This window comes from Danio rerio, chromosome 24, assembly GCF_052040795.2.
Source record: "Danio rerio strain M-AB ecotype USA chromosome 24, GRCz13ab, whole genome shotgun sequence".
In the NCBI taxonomy this organism is placed as follows: Eukaryota; Metazoa; Chordata; class Actinopteri; order Cypriniformes; family Danionidae; genus Danio; species Danio rerio.
In genome coordinates, this window is record NC_141044.1 from 16,278,276 (window position 1) to 16,295,318 (window position 17,043).

The 17,043-nt window shown below is 34.0% G+C and overlaps 1 protein-coding gene across 2 annotated transcripts; it reads left to right on the top strand.

Moving 5' to 3' along the window:
• The first annotated feature begins 2,140 nt into the window (after nucleotides 1-2,140).
• On the top strand, nucleotides 2,141-16,227 carry ngdn (neuroguidin, EIF4E binding protein). 2 transcript variants are annotated; one of them, NM_198373.2, is given in 11 exon segments: nucleotides 2,141-2,224; nucleotides 2,437-2,496; nucleotides 3,462-3,533; nucleotides 3,624-3,761; nucleotides 5,803-5,887; nucleotides 10,473-10,525; nucleotides 11,375-11,489; nucleotides 11,598-11,772; nucleotides 14,388-14,535; nucleotides 15,900-15,957; nucleotides 16,039-16,227. In NM_198373.2, coding segments are annotated over 11 exon segments (948 nt in total). In that variant the 5' UTR covers nucleotides 2,141-2,200; the 3' UTR covers nucleotides 16,059-16,227.
• The last annotated feature ends 816 nt before the right edge of the window (nucleotides 16,228-17,043 follow it).

The following is a 17,043-nucleotide window of genomic DNA, read 5'->3' on the forward strand; positions in this document are numbered from 1 at the left end:
AAGATTTTCACCATTGCAATGACTCAGTCAGCAGTCTGCCATTATGATCCAAGTGGTGCTATTACGGGAATGTACTGGATGTACTGTAGCTAAAGAGGTATACCGCTGCAGTCAGTGTGTGAGGCTGATTAATTCATTCAGATTATTTGTAAATTTAGATAATTATCGATACTTGGCGCCAAAGTATGTATCGCGGCCGTAAATAACATATATTTTAATATATATTTAGTAAGCATATATTTTGTCCCACCCCTAATCCACAACCAAACAAACTAAAACGAAAGTCACTCAGTCATTTCATGCACTCTTGGGGGGTCCCTGGTGGCCACGGGGCCATAAGCAGCCGCTTAGTTCGCTTGTGCCGGCTCTGCAGCCGAGGCTCGAACCAGCGACCTTCATACTGTGACCCCAATTATTATCATAATAATTAATAATTATTATTTTAAATGGATGGATTGATGGATGGATGGATGGATGAATGAATGAATGAATAAATGAATGAATGAATGAATGAATGAATATCTTGATACATATAACCATAGCTTTTTTTTTACTATAGAAAATAAATGTCATAAAATAAACTATAAATAATAAAGATTCTTTTTTGCATCTATATTTCCATTAACTACTGTGCAGCGATTAAAGAATATAGGATAAAATGTATTATAAATTACTATGTTTTTTAAATTATTTTACATAGATTTCTTTATCTGCATCAGTCCTGATGCTATACCAAAAATCCCGTAATTTCTGACAATTTTGACAAATAAATAATTCTATGAAAGGTTCTTTATGGTTGGAAAACCTCTTTAGATTTGGCTAAAATGTTCTTCATACTTATGTTATAAAGGAATATTTTAAGAACTGTTCACTGAAGCCATTGATTAAACGTTATTTTTAAGTAGGTCGAAATGAATCATGATTTGATGATCACATTTTGCATTGTGTTTAGTAACTCACATTGTCTATCAGTGTGGTTGATTCTGCTCCGGCAGTCTCACAGATGCTGATGAGACTGGTGTAATATGGAGTCCTGCGCCATCTTCTGGTAAAAGGCAAAACTGAAGGACAGTCGAAAATCACACAATAATTTAGAATAGTTTTGAACTGTAAATTAACAACAAAAAAGTAGATGCAAACAGTAAGAACTAGTTACATTTTAGTTTTATAATATTGCGAAAACGAATCATGATTTTACTACAATTAGTAGAAAATAATTAGACGGCTAATAGACGTCTTTTAAACCATGATGCTTCCTGAGTACTAGATCAATAGAATTATTTATCTGGGTTCCAGCACATGTTGGAACTTTAGGGAATGAAGAAGCAGATGAATAGGCAAAGGAGGCCACAAAAAATAAATAAACAAATAAATAAATCAGAAATTGACATGTTTTTAAGAACTGGGAAAATGAAATGAAGACAATTATTCGACAATATGTGAGGGAAAGATGGCAAAAGAAATGGAAGGAAGAAGGAAGGTGGTAATATGTGATCCAGAGGATGGTGGGTAAAAACAGAAATAGGGAAAAATAGATGCGAGGAAACCATCATGTCAAGGTTAAGGTTTGAGCATACTGCTCTGAATAGTGGACTGTTTAGAATAGGAAAACATCCAAATGGACTTTGTATTAATTGTGATGAAGAGGAAAGTATAGAACATATCATAAAAAAATGTCCATTATATAAAAGGGAACGGAAAATGATGATAGACACTGAGGAAAATAAGGTAAATCTAAATATTAATAGTATGTTAAGTAGTAGAGTAGGAGATAGTAAAATGAAAGCTTTTTATTTGTTAGAGAAACTGGGTTGTATAATATGCTAGACTATAGTCTAAAGTTTTAGTCTATAGTTTTAGACTATCAGTCTAAACCCTGTTTAAAACACATCAGCCACGAATTGCTTAAAACCCGTTTAAAGCCCAGCGTAAAACCAGCAGTAAATCGTCTTACGTTGATTAAAAATGCTATTATAAATGAAACAAATTACATCAAATTGACGCTGTAAATGCTCCAGAAAACCGTTTGTAGGTCCTTTTACAAGTGTCTATGAAAAGCAACATGTATATAATAATCAAATCACATTTAAACCGTCCTGTCAGCCTTTGGTAAAACTGTTGGTCGAGACGAATTTTCCCGAATTGCCTGCTTTGAGTTTTGTCCCCACACGCTTTCCGTATCAACTTTGCTTAATTCAAAATGGCGGCCACCGCAGTTGGAAACGTGAGTTTATCTTTAATTAGTTTCTTTATTCTTTAGTCAAACCTAAACATAGACGATTGAAGTTTAGTATTTTATTACATTTCTATTATACTGTCATTTAATGTACTTTTATTTTCCAGTTAAGATGAGTAAAACTGGACATTGGATTACACGATAGCCTTTTAGAAATTTATTTACTTTTGTATATTTATTTATTTATTTATTGCTTGTAGGATGTTATAGACCGTGATCTTCCGACTGCTGTCCGTCTACTTAACAGTCTCACCGAACAGGTCTGTAATTTCACAAAATGTAATATTTTGATGGTTATTTTTGAGAACTGTCTGCATCACAATTACACGTTATATTTTATATTGAGTTAAAGATGGTTTTATTTTCGCACATTCAGACTTTCATCTCAATAATAACATTTCAGAAAAGTATTATTTGCCAATCCTAAAGAGTGAAATTTAATAGAAGCCAATGACTATCAAAGTACAACACTGTTCAGTAGTGCTAATGTTGTTTAAGTCATATTTACGCTGGGTTTTTAGTCTGAATATTCAAAGTACCAAACAATATATGGAGCGTGTCACAGGTTGTCACTAAACGATACCAACTTTTAAAGTACCAACTTTACCTCAATAAACCAAATTAGCAGCCAATGACTATCAAGGTACAACAGTGTTCAGTCAATTAAATAGTGCTAATGTTGTTTTAAAGTCATACTACACGCAATTTCAGACCGAATATTCAAAGTAAATATAGGAACATTCACAAATTGTCACTGTTCAAGAATGAACAAATGTGCGAATATAAAACCAACTTTACCTGTTTGTATTTTATGGACAATGGGATTACACATTATTTACACAATCAAGTATACTATTTGTAATGTATTGGTTCTTATGCTTTTTTATATCATTTAGTCAAATTCTGGGTTTGTTGATCACGCCTTTCTAGACTTTATTCATTTTAAACAGCTCAATTTGTTTCTTTAAGAAAAAACTGATGGTAAATTCAACAGTATTTAATTACAAATTGCATTAGATGTAAGTTCAAACTGTTTGAGTTATTCATCGTATATAGTAAAGCCATTGTTCACTTTGGTTGTTGATTACTTTAGTATTGTTACAGTCTTTTAACATCATTTTTATGGTGCTTTTAATTTGTTATCAGTAACAGACTAATCTTTAGGTAATACAGCTAGCACACTAGATGAACATGGAGATGTGATGATGCTGTTTGATATTTTCAGATTGTTTCAGTCACCAGTCATGTTCGGGAGCTTATAAAGAAAGTCAGAGAGAAAGCTTACCAGACTTCCAAGGTAAATGTTGTCTCTGGTAAAAAAAAAAAAAAAAAAAAACTTGACCGCAATTATGTGCATGACTTGATTATTTTTTTCTGTTTGCTTTAGGGTTTGTCTTTTCTGGACTTGAGATATCATCTGTTACTGTTTTATCTGCAAGACATCACTCATTTGATCAGTTTGAAGACAGAAGGAGAAAGTCTGAAGGACAACAGTGCTATCCACAGACTGGTCACCATACGGACAGTAAGGCACAAACCTTGTAAAGCACAGAGCAGTGTCAGAGACTGTGTTTATGCAATTTAAAAAAAAAAAAATATATATATATATATATATATATATATATATATATATATATATATATATATATATATATATATATATATTTATATATATTACTATATTGTTTTTTTTAGACTGGCATTTCCGCATTAGAGTACTTTCATTCAAAATTATGAAATTTGTAATATTTAATAAGTATACTTTTTAAGAAATCTATTGGACTTTAATGAATGTAGGAAGTATTTTTATGAATTGAACTAAGTTAAAGGGATATTTAAAAAAGTTTTACCAAAGCAAATTGTAGAATTTTTATCATATATTAATATGAAAAATGTTATCTAATTTATTTTGTGTTTATTTGTTTGGTATTAAGTTGTATTTTTTTTTTCTGAATAGATTTTTATTGCCATAAAAACATTGTTGCTGACATGGCATTAAATAAAAATATATGATATTATAAGAAATAAAGTTCACTTAAAATGACAAGAAACTGTGGTAAAAAGACAGTTCATGCATTGAAAACCATTACTCTGTTTGATATGTGAACACCAATGCAAAAATTTCAAACTTTTTAATTTTTTTAAGTTAACTATAGATTTATTTATTTGATGCCATCTGATGAAGCTCCGAACATCTCTGATGTGTGCATATATACACATATCGGATGTTAAAAGAACAGCTTTGTCTAAAATAGAAAATAATACAATTTTCAAAAAAAAAAAAAAACTTTTAGGGTCATTTCAAGTATTTTTTTATATTTATGAAATGAATGACATCAGTACAGGTCATGTGATAAATGAAAACACTAATGTTTAAACCTGCTACTCTGGAAAAGAGACTGGACTACCACTAACAGGTTTGATGATTTCAAGATAATTGCTAGCAAGTTAAAAAGTATGCTGTAATCTTTGAAATGATTGCTTGGAGATATTGTAAGATATCGCAATCTTATAAAGTCCTACAATACAAGCTCTAGTTTTACCCTATATAAGATCAATATTTTAATGTGACATTGGTGTTATAAAACTATCAGAAACAAACATCTCTTAATAGCATTGTTCTGTGCCTTCTAATTATTTACTTTTTTTCTTTGATTTTTGGTTGCATTCATTTTTGTATATTAGCTTTAGAAATGGATGAAAATAATGTGTAATAAAGACATAATTTTCATAATTTTTAAAAACTTTTTATCCTTGCTTACACAGAACTTGCAGAAGTTTCTAAAACTGGAATATACAAAATGTATCTGTAAAAATAAGGGGAAAATGCTTTAAAATGTCAATCTTAGTTGGAAAAAGTTTAGATTCTTGTAACAGATGTTACATAATATAGACATTCAAAGCTATTTATGACCTGTTGATAGTATTTTGCTATTACATTGAAATCGCAAATAAAAATTTGCTTATGCTGTTTGAGGAGCAGTGTTAGGGAAAGTTACTTTTAAAAGTAATATATTACAATTAAGTTACTTTTAAAAGTAATATATTACAATTTTAAGCCGATCTTCATCTAAAACCTAAGGGAAAAACATACATGCATAACATAACATACTTATATACGGTACATTATTTTCCTTAATAAAGAAACACGTTTAGTTACTTCTTTAAAAAGTGACTTAAGGTTGTAATGTATTATCTTAAAGGTAGTAAAAAAAACCTCATTATTAAAAATACCTCAGTTGATTTATTATTTCATTCTTAGTGTGTGAACTTTTACACAAGTTGGTTTCCAGTCACTGCAATAATTTCAAAACTAAAATGAAATCTTAGCCACACCACTAATAACAACATTTTAATACTATTAATGTATTTATTTAGCATACCATACTTTGTGTACACATCCCCTTGCTTTTGTATAATGTTATGTACTAATATTGCCCAAGCAAATTCTTTGTATGTGGAAGTACAAGTTGATATTGAATCACTCTGATTCTGAATATAATTCTACATCAGGCTCTGTCATATTAAACCCTTTTCACTTTGTCTAAATTGTGCTCTTGATACAGGTTTTGGAGAAGATGCGCCCCCTTGATCAGAAGCTGAAATATCAAATAGATAAGTTAGTGCGGACGGCAGTGACAGGCAGTCTCTGTGAGTTTTTCATTCTTATGCACACACCAATGCTGTTTTTAAGAATCTATTGTTGTTATGAATGTATTGTTTTTTTTTAGCATGCCAAATATTTTGGTATGGTTTGTATTTTTTTACCACTAACATGAGACAAGTGTGCTTTTAATCGACAGAAAGAAAGTGTCAATGTTAGCTTCTAACAACATACTAATCAAGCAATACAATTGTTTATTGATGATATACACAGCTGAGATAAATCATCTTAAAATTAATAATCATGAGCATCTTTAATAAGAATACAACAAAATGCACAAAAGTCTTACAATGTGAAACAAAGTAATAATGATTAAATGATTAAAAGACAATTAAATGTTTAATAAAACCTCAAGCGATATATTTGTGTGTGTGTGTATATATATATATATATATATATATATATATATATATATATATATATATATATATATATATATATATGTGTGTGTGTGTGTGTGTGTGTGTGTGTGTGTGTGTGTCTGTGTGTCTGTGTGTGTGTGTGTGTGTGTGTACAGTGCATTCAGAAAGTATTCATATTGCTTCACATTTTCCGCATTTTTATGTTACAGCCTTAATCCAAAATGTATAAAATTAATTTATTTACTCAAAATTTTCCACACAATACCCCATAATGACAATGTGGAAAAAGATTTTTTGAAATTGTTGCAAATTTATTAAAAATCAAAAACCTGAAAAATCACATGTACAGAAGTATTCTCAATATTGCTCAATACTTTGTTGATGCACCTTTGGCAGCAATTACAGCCTCAAGTCTTTTTGAATATGATGCCACATGCTTGGCACACCTGTCTTGGGAATTTTTGCCCATTCCTCTTTGCAGTACCTCTCAACCTCAATCAGGTTGGATGGGAAGTGACGGTGTACAGCCATTTTCAGATCCCTCCAGAGATGTTTAATAGGTTTGGGCTCTGGCTAGGCCACTCAAGGACATTCACTGAGTTGTTGCCATTGATATTTTGGCTGTGTGGTTTGGGGTCATTTTCCTGCTGAAAGATGAACTGTCGCCCCAGTCTGAGGTCAAGAGCACTCTGAAGCAGGTTTTCATTCAGGATGTCTCTGTACATTGCTGCATTCATCTTTCCCTCTATCCAGACTAGTCTTTCAATTCCTGCTGCTGAAAAACATCCCCACAGCATGATGCCGCCACCAACATGCTTTACTGTTGGGATGGTATTAGCTAGCTTGGTGATGAGCGGTGCCTGGTTTTCTCGTAACGCCTGGCATTGCTGCACAGATAGTTGTCCTTCTGTAAGATTCTCCTCTCTCTGCAGAAGAACGCTGGAGCTTAGAGAGAGTGACCATCGCGTTATTGATCACCTTCCTGACTTAGGTCCTTCTCCCCCGATCACTCAGCTTAGATGGCTGGCCAGCTCCAGGAAGAGTCCTGGTGGTTCTAAACATCTTCCAATTATGGATGATGGAGGCCATTGTGCTCATTGGAACTTTCAGAGAAGCAAACAATTTTCTGTAACCTTCCCCAGCCTTGTGCCTCAAGACTATCCTGTCTCGGAGGTCTACAGACAATTCCTTTGTCATCGTGCTTGATTTGTGTTTTGGCATGCACTGTCAACCCCGGGACCTTATATAGACAAGTGTATGCCTTTTCGATTCATGTCCAATCAACTGAATTTACCATAGCTGAACTCCAATTAAGCTGCTGAAACATCTCAAGCAGGGCCAGCCCAAGCCTTCAGGGGGCCCTAAGCAGGATTTTATTCGGGGCCCCCTTGGCAAATTATCATCAATCCTTGATAATTCGCACACTAAATTTAAAACACACATTATCGATTATATTCGCTGTCGCTGTGCTGCTTACATCATACAATATATGTTTTAAGACAATTCTAAATATTATTCTGCAGAAACGACTTCCTATTGATCCAACTTTTTATATGACTACTTGCCACAAATCTAAATAATTAGACACAAAACATTAATATGGGCTGACAGAAACAAAAGCAGCTAAAAGTAGCCAATAACATACAGATTTTTATTATTATTCAAAACGCTGCCAAACAGTCTAACATAGTGACAATAAAGATACATTTTTTTTTAAATTGGATATAAATGTTAATACTGAAAAAAATTCCTATTGTATATTGTAGTTCAAATAACTTAAAACATATATTTAAATTAAAATCAAATTAAATCAGCAAGCATTTTCTAGACATACTCGCATTTAAATCAAATTAGTAAATATGTACAAAAATTGTTCAGTTTTCAGAAGTATTTCTAAATTAAGTGAATTTTTTTTTGTAAAACAAATTAATCTGCCAATGAGATAAGTAAAATAATCTTATTTAAAACCTAAAACAATATTTTTTATTTACCCTAATTGGCAGATTATTGAGCTTTTTTAATGAAAAATTAACATAATTTTAACTAAAAATCCTTCTAGAAAATGTTTATTGGTTTAAGAATTTTTAGATATTTGGACTAAAAATCACACAAAAACTAAAAGAAAAAAAAATTTTTTTTTGCAGTGTATTTACCAACTGTCAATTGTATAAATCAGAAGCTTATTTTTTATCACCAAGTTAATGAAAAAGCATTTTTCTGCTGTTCCGGGCACTGCTGCTTTAATCACGATATCAGTGATTCTGTGATATATTGATAGCTCATAAGAAAACCAGCCACAATATATTACAATTTTGGTAAATGAAGGGGGAAAATGCATAAAAAATTTATGATGAATTTCTTTTATAAACACGCATTTATAGAATTGCAACAATGTAAAACAAGTGCACATCTGTCAAACGAGCTTAAAAATGCTGATGTGCAGAGAGGAGTTTATGACTGAAGAGAGCACATCTCTATCACAGCAGCAAAATCTCAATTTAGTGGAATATGCATTTAAGAAAAAACTGCCAAAATAGTAATTTATTACTTATTATTATTTATTAAAACACTTATTACAACTTGACCAAGTAATTTTATGTAAACATGGAAACATTTTGTGCTTAGCCCTGGTTGATTTTTAATAAAAAAATATGTATTCTTTTCAACTGATCAGAATGCTCTGGTGAGCACAGACTCCTCTGAGCACGTATGTTTTTTAATTCCCCTAATATTTTTTGCCAAAATACCATCTACAAGACTTTGACAAGTTCTGTAAGAGTCAAATAAACGCAGGGCCCTTCAAATTATATGTTCATGTTCTATTGATATCTTTATATTTTGGCGGAGTTAAAAAGTTTGAGCACATAAGAAGTTGTACTGGCCGCGGGCACGTGCGAGTGATATAGCGAAGTGAAAGCGCATCTGTTAGAAAGAAACTAGTGGCAAATTCGGGGGACCTGAATGTCTGAAACACACAAATACATTGGCCCAGCTTGGACAGAAGAAAGTGTCTGTATGCCTGAGATTTTCACCATTGCAATGGCTCATCTGTCTGTCAGTTGTTTACATGACGCTGGTGTATGTCCGATGATCCACCATTACGGGAAGCGCCACCTGGTGGCAGCTGGGTGTACTGTAGCTAAAGTGGTTATCTGCTGCAGTAAGTGTGGAAAACTGATTAATTAAATTAGATCTTTTGTAAATTTAGGGAAATATCTTGGCACCCGAGTATGTATCGCGGTCAGAAATAACACTATAAATGGGCATATATTATGTCCCACCACTAATCCACAACTCAACAAACTAAAACGAAAGTCACACAATAATTTCAAGCAGCCTTGGGGGCCCCCTGGTGGCCATGGGGCCCTAAGCAGCCGCTTAGTTCGCTTATGCCTTGGGCCGGCTCTGATCTCAAGAATGATCAGTGGAAACAGATTGTACCTGAGTTCAATTTAGAGCTCAATTTATATGTATGTATATATATATATATATATATATATATATATATATATATATATATATATATATATATATATATATAGGTATGTATATATGTATATATATATATATATATATATATATATATATATATATATATATATATATATATATATATATATATATATATATATATATAAATTTGCAGCAATTAAAAAATTTATATTTTTAACATTATCATTATGGGGTACTGTGTGTAGAATTGTGAGAAAATAAATTATTTAATCGCAAATCGCACGTCGCAAATTGAGCGTTTTGCATGAACTCGTATGTCTGGCCTCGTATGGCCAATATGTATATATAGCTTCCAAAGCCCCTGCAAAGAGGGTCTCCATTTTTATTGCTAAAATTTGGGTGGTGGCCAAGGATCTGTCCTCCAAGAGAAAGAGCAAGAAAGATGATCAGACTTCATCTCTCCTCCCAGTTGGACACACTTTATTCTAAATTACATACAACAGTTCATCCTGAGGTTATATGGTCAACATCAAACATTTTGCACCTGTGGTTTGAGGAGGACCATTATGCAGTTTTTGTAAGCGTATGTAACAGGCACAGACGATCTTCAAGGCCACTAAATTCCCCTCCCTTCTATCCGTTGAGCCCATCAAAGAGATTTCAACAGTTCTCTAGTGGAATGCTTTTAAAAAAACACCCGTCATTTACAATGGTTTTCAAGTTTACTGACTTTAATGGTACTCTTTGTTTCTTCCAGCTGAAAATGATCCTCTACACTTTCGCCCTAATCCTCAGAACCTGGTCAGCAAGGTAAAACTCTTATGCAGTAATAGTAAGCAATATGTATGGTGGCCAAGAGAGCTTAAACACACTGCAAGTAAAGAGATTTCTGAGATTATCAAGTTTTTGTCACTTTTTGAGGTCAAGGGCAACATTTCCGTTGTGGTCTGTGCTATTTCCAGCATGTTTCTCTTATTTGTATGTGATGTGAAATTTAATTTGTTGTCAAATTGATCAATTTTTCTATTTGCATGTGTTTTCTTGTGTTTAAGCTTTCTCAGCCAGCATAATAGTGTAAACATTCTGCATCGGCTCAACCAGACATTCTTGTTTAATAATTTGGTCAAACTTTATTTTGATGGTCCGTTTGTTCAGTTTAAGTTACATTGCAACTAATTCTCATTAGGTTATAAGTAGACTGTTAGGTTGGGGTTAGAGTAAGTTGACCTGTTCTTGCTAAGCTTCATATAGTCAGTTAAATGTCTGTTGAAAGAGCAGTATCAACAGATATTAAGCAGAGACTACTAATACTCAAATTGACCCTTAAAATAAAGGGTTACCAATAATTTATGTAGTTTATTAAAATATTTTAACTTAATATTAGTGGAAATTATGATTCAGTACTTGCTTGCCATCAATGCATTTGTTTTCACCAATATTTTAAGCAGAAAAGAATAATTATGTAGCTGAGCAGCAGATTGAAATGATTTCCAAGTGCCATGTGATGATGAAGACTGTAGTAATAATGCAGATTATCTGGCTTTCTGAAATATTCAATAGAACAGCTATAAAAAATAAAACAGAAACTTTATAAAATGCATTTAAAACTGCTGACATTACAAAGTATATATTGTTTAAATGTATCTATTTATTTTACAGCTCAGTGAGTCTGAGGATTCAGATGATGATGGTGTAGGAGGAAAAACAAAGGAGCAAAAAGAGCCTTCAGGCGGCAGGAGATACGTACCTCCTCGAATTGCCCCAATGCATTATGGTACATCCCTTTATCTAATATTTCACTTCAATATTGGAATGCAGTGACAAACAACAGTATTGGTAATTAGTTGAAAGTGATAGCAAAGCCTCTGCTGTCCACACACAGATGGAGACCTAACAGAAGCAGATCGTCAAAAGGAGCGAGTGGAGAAGCAGAAGAGAGCAGCTCTGCGCAGCTCTGTCATTCAGGAGCTCCGGCAGCAGTACAGTGACGCTCCTGAAGAGATCCGAGACCGCAGAGACTTCCAGACCGACCGCCAAAGCAGAGAAGAGCTCAACAGGTACGACATGCAGAGATTTACATCCAATCTCCTGTACTAGATTACCCTGTTTAATTACATGACACCAGGGGCTGGATTCATAAAACTTTAATGTCAATGTCAATTTTATTTATATAGCACTAATATACACAACCAAAGGTTGACCAATGTGCTGCACAATACAAATCTAAGCTAAACCAAACAATTCTCACTGATAACATGCCAAATCTAAAAGGTAAGTTTTCAACCCAGATTTAAAAACAGACAGAGACGATATAGACCTGTTAGATGACCGAAGAGGCTGATGTTCAGTCAACAGGTCTGACAGGTAAGAAGGCGCCAGGTCATTAAGTGATTTAAAAAACAAATTTTAAAAGTGGCTCGATAGTGCACAGGCAACCAGTGCAAAGAGCACAGGACTGGTGTGATGTGGTCATATTTTTGGTACCGGTTGAAAGCCTTGCAGCAGCATTTTGAACTGTAAGCGGGATAGAGTTTTCTGACTGATCCCAAAATAAAGTGAATTACAGTAGTCCAATCTAGACGTAATTAAAGCATGAATAATCTTTTCTTGATAGAATAGGTTTGACTGTTTTAAGAGTCAAAGCTGAAAAAGCAGGATTTGACCACTGCGTTCATCTGTTTATCAAAGCTCAAGCCATCATCAAAGACAACACCCAGATTTTTTACTTAAGGCTTTACAGAAAAACTTGATTTACCAAGATTTACTGGTTGTGTCCTAGAAGAATTTGACTGGTCAAACACAATTGTTTCAGTTTTACTCTCATTAAAATCTAAGTTCAAAGACATACGTGTCTCCAGCACACTTGAACTTGGTTTTAAGGGCAGGTAAATTAGAGTGTCATCTGCATAACAGTGGAAAGACAGACCATGTTTTCTAAAAGTAGAACACAGGGAAGCATATGTGAGAAAAAAATAACAGGCGATTGGAAAGATAAAACTGCCATTGGAAAGATAAGACTTAAACCCATCCAGGGCCTTTCCTTTATCCATACAGTGCTCCAAGCGGGCCAGCAAGATGGCAGGTAAGAATATATGTCCAGTAATGAACGTAAGAATATTTGTGTTTTCAAAAATGTAGTGGAAGTTCACCCAAAAATGAAAGTTGTGCCATTTACTCACCCTCCACTTGTTCCAAACCTGTTTGAGCTTTACGATAAACTGAATACAGTTGGGGGGGAAACAACCATCAATTTCCATAGTATTTTTGTTTCTATAAAGGTCATTGTCTGCGTTTTTCCAACACTCTTGCATCGTTTTGTTCAACAGAAGAAAAAAATTAGTTTATTTTCGTTTCAAAATTTCATATTTTGGAGGACCATCAGTTTTTATAATGTTCTTTCACCCCAAGAGAAAATTCTATCGTTTATCACCCGTCACTTCCAAATCTGTTTGAGTATCTTTCTCTGTTGAACACAATAGAAGATATTTTGAAGAAAGCTGGAAACCTGTAATCATTGACTTTCGTAGTATTTGTTTTTTCTTACTATGGAAATCAATGATTACACGCTTTTAGATTTCTTCAAAATAACTTTTGTGTTCAGCAGATAAAAAAAAAAAAAAAAAACTATATTTGTTTGGAACCACTTAAGGGAAAGTAAATAGTGTCATTTTTTAATTTGGGGTGAACTATTCCTTTAAGACAAAACAATTCTTGAAAAAAAAAGTGTTTTTAATTATCTTAAATTACGATACCTAATTAGTCGTAGTCAGGGATCACCAAGAGTACTAATGAATTAATTTCCTTTCCCCAAACATTAAAGATTACTCAAATATCTACAGTAACATTCATTTATTTTATTTTCGGGTTAGTTTTCCTGAAAATAAACCCCTAAATCTGGGGTTGCCATCAATTTATTGAACCACCAATTTATCCAGCACGTTTTACGCAGTAGATGCCCTTCCATCTGCAACCCACCACTGGAAAACACTTGTACACTCCCATTCACACACATACACTATGAACAATTTAGCTTACCCAATTCATCTATAGCGCATATCTTTGGACTTGTGGGGGGAACTAGAGCACCCGGAGGAAACCCACACCAGCCGTGGCTCGAACCAGCGACCTTCTTGCTGTGAGGCGACAGCGCTACCCACTGCACTACCTCTTAAATATCTAACATATGATAGAAAACTAATTACCCCACACACACACACACACACACAAACCTTACATTCAAAAACTCAACCAGGATGCGTCTTCTACCTTTAAACAGAATACAATTGAAATATTGCTGTGATTAATTTGGTTTATCAGACTAATCTGTTCTGTATGTAAAATCAATAAATGTCTAACCATTCATTTCATTTTATGCCAAAAAAAAATTACATTTAAAAGTTTAAGCTTTACATTTTTGATATTTTTGTATTTAGTAAAATGTTAAAAATAGCTTAGTTTATTGAACTTTTTAGCTATTTATCTAGTTACTTTGGCTTTATTAGCCGTGCAGGGATTGTATTGATGTATGACATGCAAAAATACTAAGATATACTCGGGTGGAATTGTTGTTACAGTTCTTAAATGTGGGGTTAAACAATTGAGTTAAATACAAAAAAAACTTTATAATCTTTGAGAATTTTTTTCCTCATCCTTTTGAAATATTTTGCTAAAGGAAAAACTACGAGGAGTCCATGATGGTTCGTCTCAGTACAACACGAGATCAGAAGCTTAGGAAGAGGGGAATGATGGGAATGACATCACAGCTGAGTAATATCACACGATTCAGTGACATCACTGCTCTGACAGGAGGAGAAGTGCAGGTGAGCTGGAGTTTGGTGTAGTTTTACTAATATTTTAGTAGTTTTGTTTTGTTGTATAGGTAAAATACACTCACCAGCCACTTTATTAGGCACACCTGTCCAACTGCTTGTTAATGCAAATTTCTAACCAGCCATGGCACAACATAATTTCTAAACATGGCAGCAACTCAATGCATTTAGGCATGTAGACATGGTCAAGACCATCTGCTGCAGTTCAAACTGAACATGAGGGAATGGGGAAGGTAGGTGATTTAAGTGACTTTAAATGAAGCATGTTTGTTGGTGCCAGACGGGCTGGTCTGAGTATTTCAGAAACTGCTGAACTACTGGGATTTTCACGCAATATCAACAAGGTTTACAGAGAATGGTAAGAAAAAAAAATAGCCAGCGAGTGGCAGTTCTGTGGGCACAAATGCCTTGTTGATGCCGGAGGTCACAGGAAAATTGCTAGACTGGTTGGAGCTGATAGAAAGGCAACAGTTACTCAAATAAGCACACGGTACAACTGAGGTCTGCAGAAGAGCATCTCTGAACGATGGGCTTCAGCAGCAGAAGACCACTATGGGTGCCACTCCTGTCAGCTAAGATCAGGAAACTGATTTCAAACAGACTCACCAAAAAGGGACAACAGAAGATTGGAAAAATGTTGCCTGGTCTGATGAGTCTCGGTTTCTGCTGCTGCATTCAGATGGTAGGGTCAGAATTTGGCATCAGCAACATGAAAGCATGGATCCATCCTGCCTTGTATTAATGGTTCAGGCTGGTGGTGGTGTAATGGTGTGTTTGATATTTTGCTGGCACATTTTGGACTCGTTAGTACCAATTGAGGATTGTGTCAACGCAATTATTAGTATCAGTATTGTTGCTGACCATGTCCATCCCTTTATGACCAGTTTTATGACCACATCTTCTGATGGCTACTTCCAGCAGGATAACACGCTATGTCATAAAGCACGAATCATCTCGGACTGATTTCTTGAACAAGACAATGAGTTCACTGTGCTCAAATGGCCTCCACGGTCACCAAATCTCAATTAAATAGAGCACCTTTGGCTCGTGGTGGAATGAGAGATTCGCATCATGGATGTTAAGTTGACAAATCTGCAACAACTGAGTGATGCTATCATGTCAATATGGACCAAAATCTCAGGAAAAGTTCCAGAACCCTGTTGAATGTATGCCACCAAGGATTAAGGCAGTTCCGTAGGCAAATAGGGGGTCCAACTCGTTAATAGTAAGGTGTACCTAATAAAGTGGCTGGTGAGTGTATATGAGGTTACACTCTAAAAATGAAATGCTATTATCAAGAAAGCTCAACAGTCACTAATACAAAATCATCAGACCAACTTTCCCCCCTTCTACAGGATATTGGTAATCCAAAACCCAAGAAAAAGAAAATAATCAAGAAAGGTAAAAAGAAAGGTAAGTGTTTGATTTCTAAATATATGTATCCAGTGTTAATAAACGTTACATACCATATTAAATTAATGCTTTTTTTTTCAGTTTTCAGAAAACGCAAGTAAACCAATGGCAAAGAGACAATTGAATAAAAAAAAATCTCTCCTGGTTCAAAATTGTTGTTTGGGATTCTTTGTGTAAGCCATTGATGTCAGTCCTGATCAAACTAGTTTGATTTTTATGCCAATTAGGTTTCTAATAAAATAAATAAATAAAATAAATAAATGAAGTGAGTGAGTGGTGTGTTTAAGCATGTTCTGTGGCAAATTGCTGATCCATTACATGGTTACAATTTAAGATTCCCAAATTGAGTATGAACATCCGTTACTTTTTCTCCCCCACCAAAACCTGTTGAGAACATAAGTGAATTTAAAACATGGTTGTTTAATTTCTGTGGCCTGATGAGTGAAATTAAAACATTAAAACTTTCATTGTTATCTTGAGCACAATTCAGGTTGGAACAATTGAAATTTTTCAAATGTTAATAGCAAAGTTCATCAAAAACAGTGAAAATGTACTCACTCTTACATCAGTCTAAACCACTTTCACTACATATTAATGGCCATTTCTTTATCTTTGCATCAAATTGGAAACAAATTGTAAAACCTCAACTTGGTTACAAAGAAAAGAACTATGAGAAATTAAAACAATTTCAAGGTGTATAACTGAGGGCAGGCATTAAAAAATGAGTTCCAGAGACATGCAATTCTAAAAACAAGAGTCAATTGAAAGAACGACAGTTAAAAGAGTAACAATTACAAGATGCAAATTGTGAGAAAGTTGTACTTGGAGGGGGGATTCAATCCAGAAACAAATTAGGAAAGAACTGCAAGAAAGTCACAATTTGGTTAACAGAAAGATAATGCTGAGAAATACAGCAACATTCTAATCCTGTTTACGTCAAACAACTATTCTTTTCTCAGAACTGTGACTTAAACCTTGCAATTTTGAGGAAAAATGTTCAACAACTGAGAAGCTGCATCTAATAAGTGTCAGAATTTGAAATGTAGCCTTGCAACTGTGAGAACATCAGTTAGGAGATAAAACTAA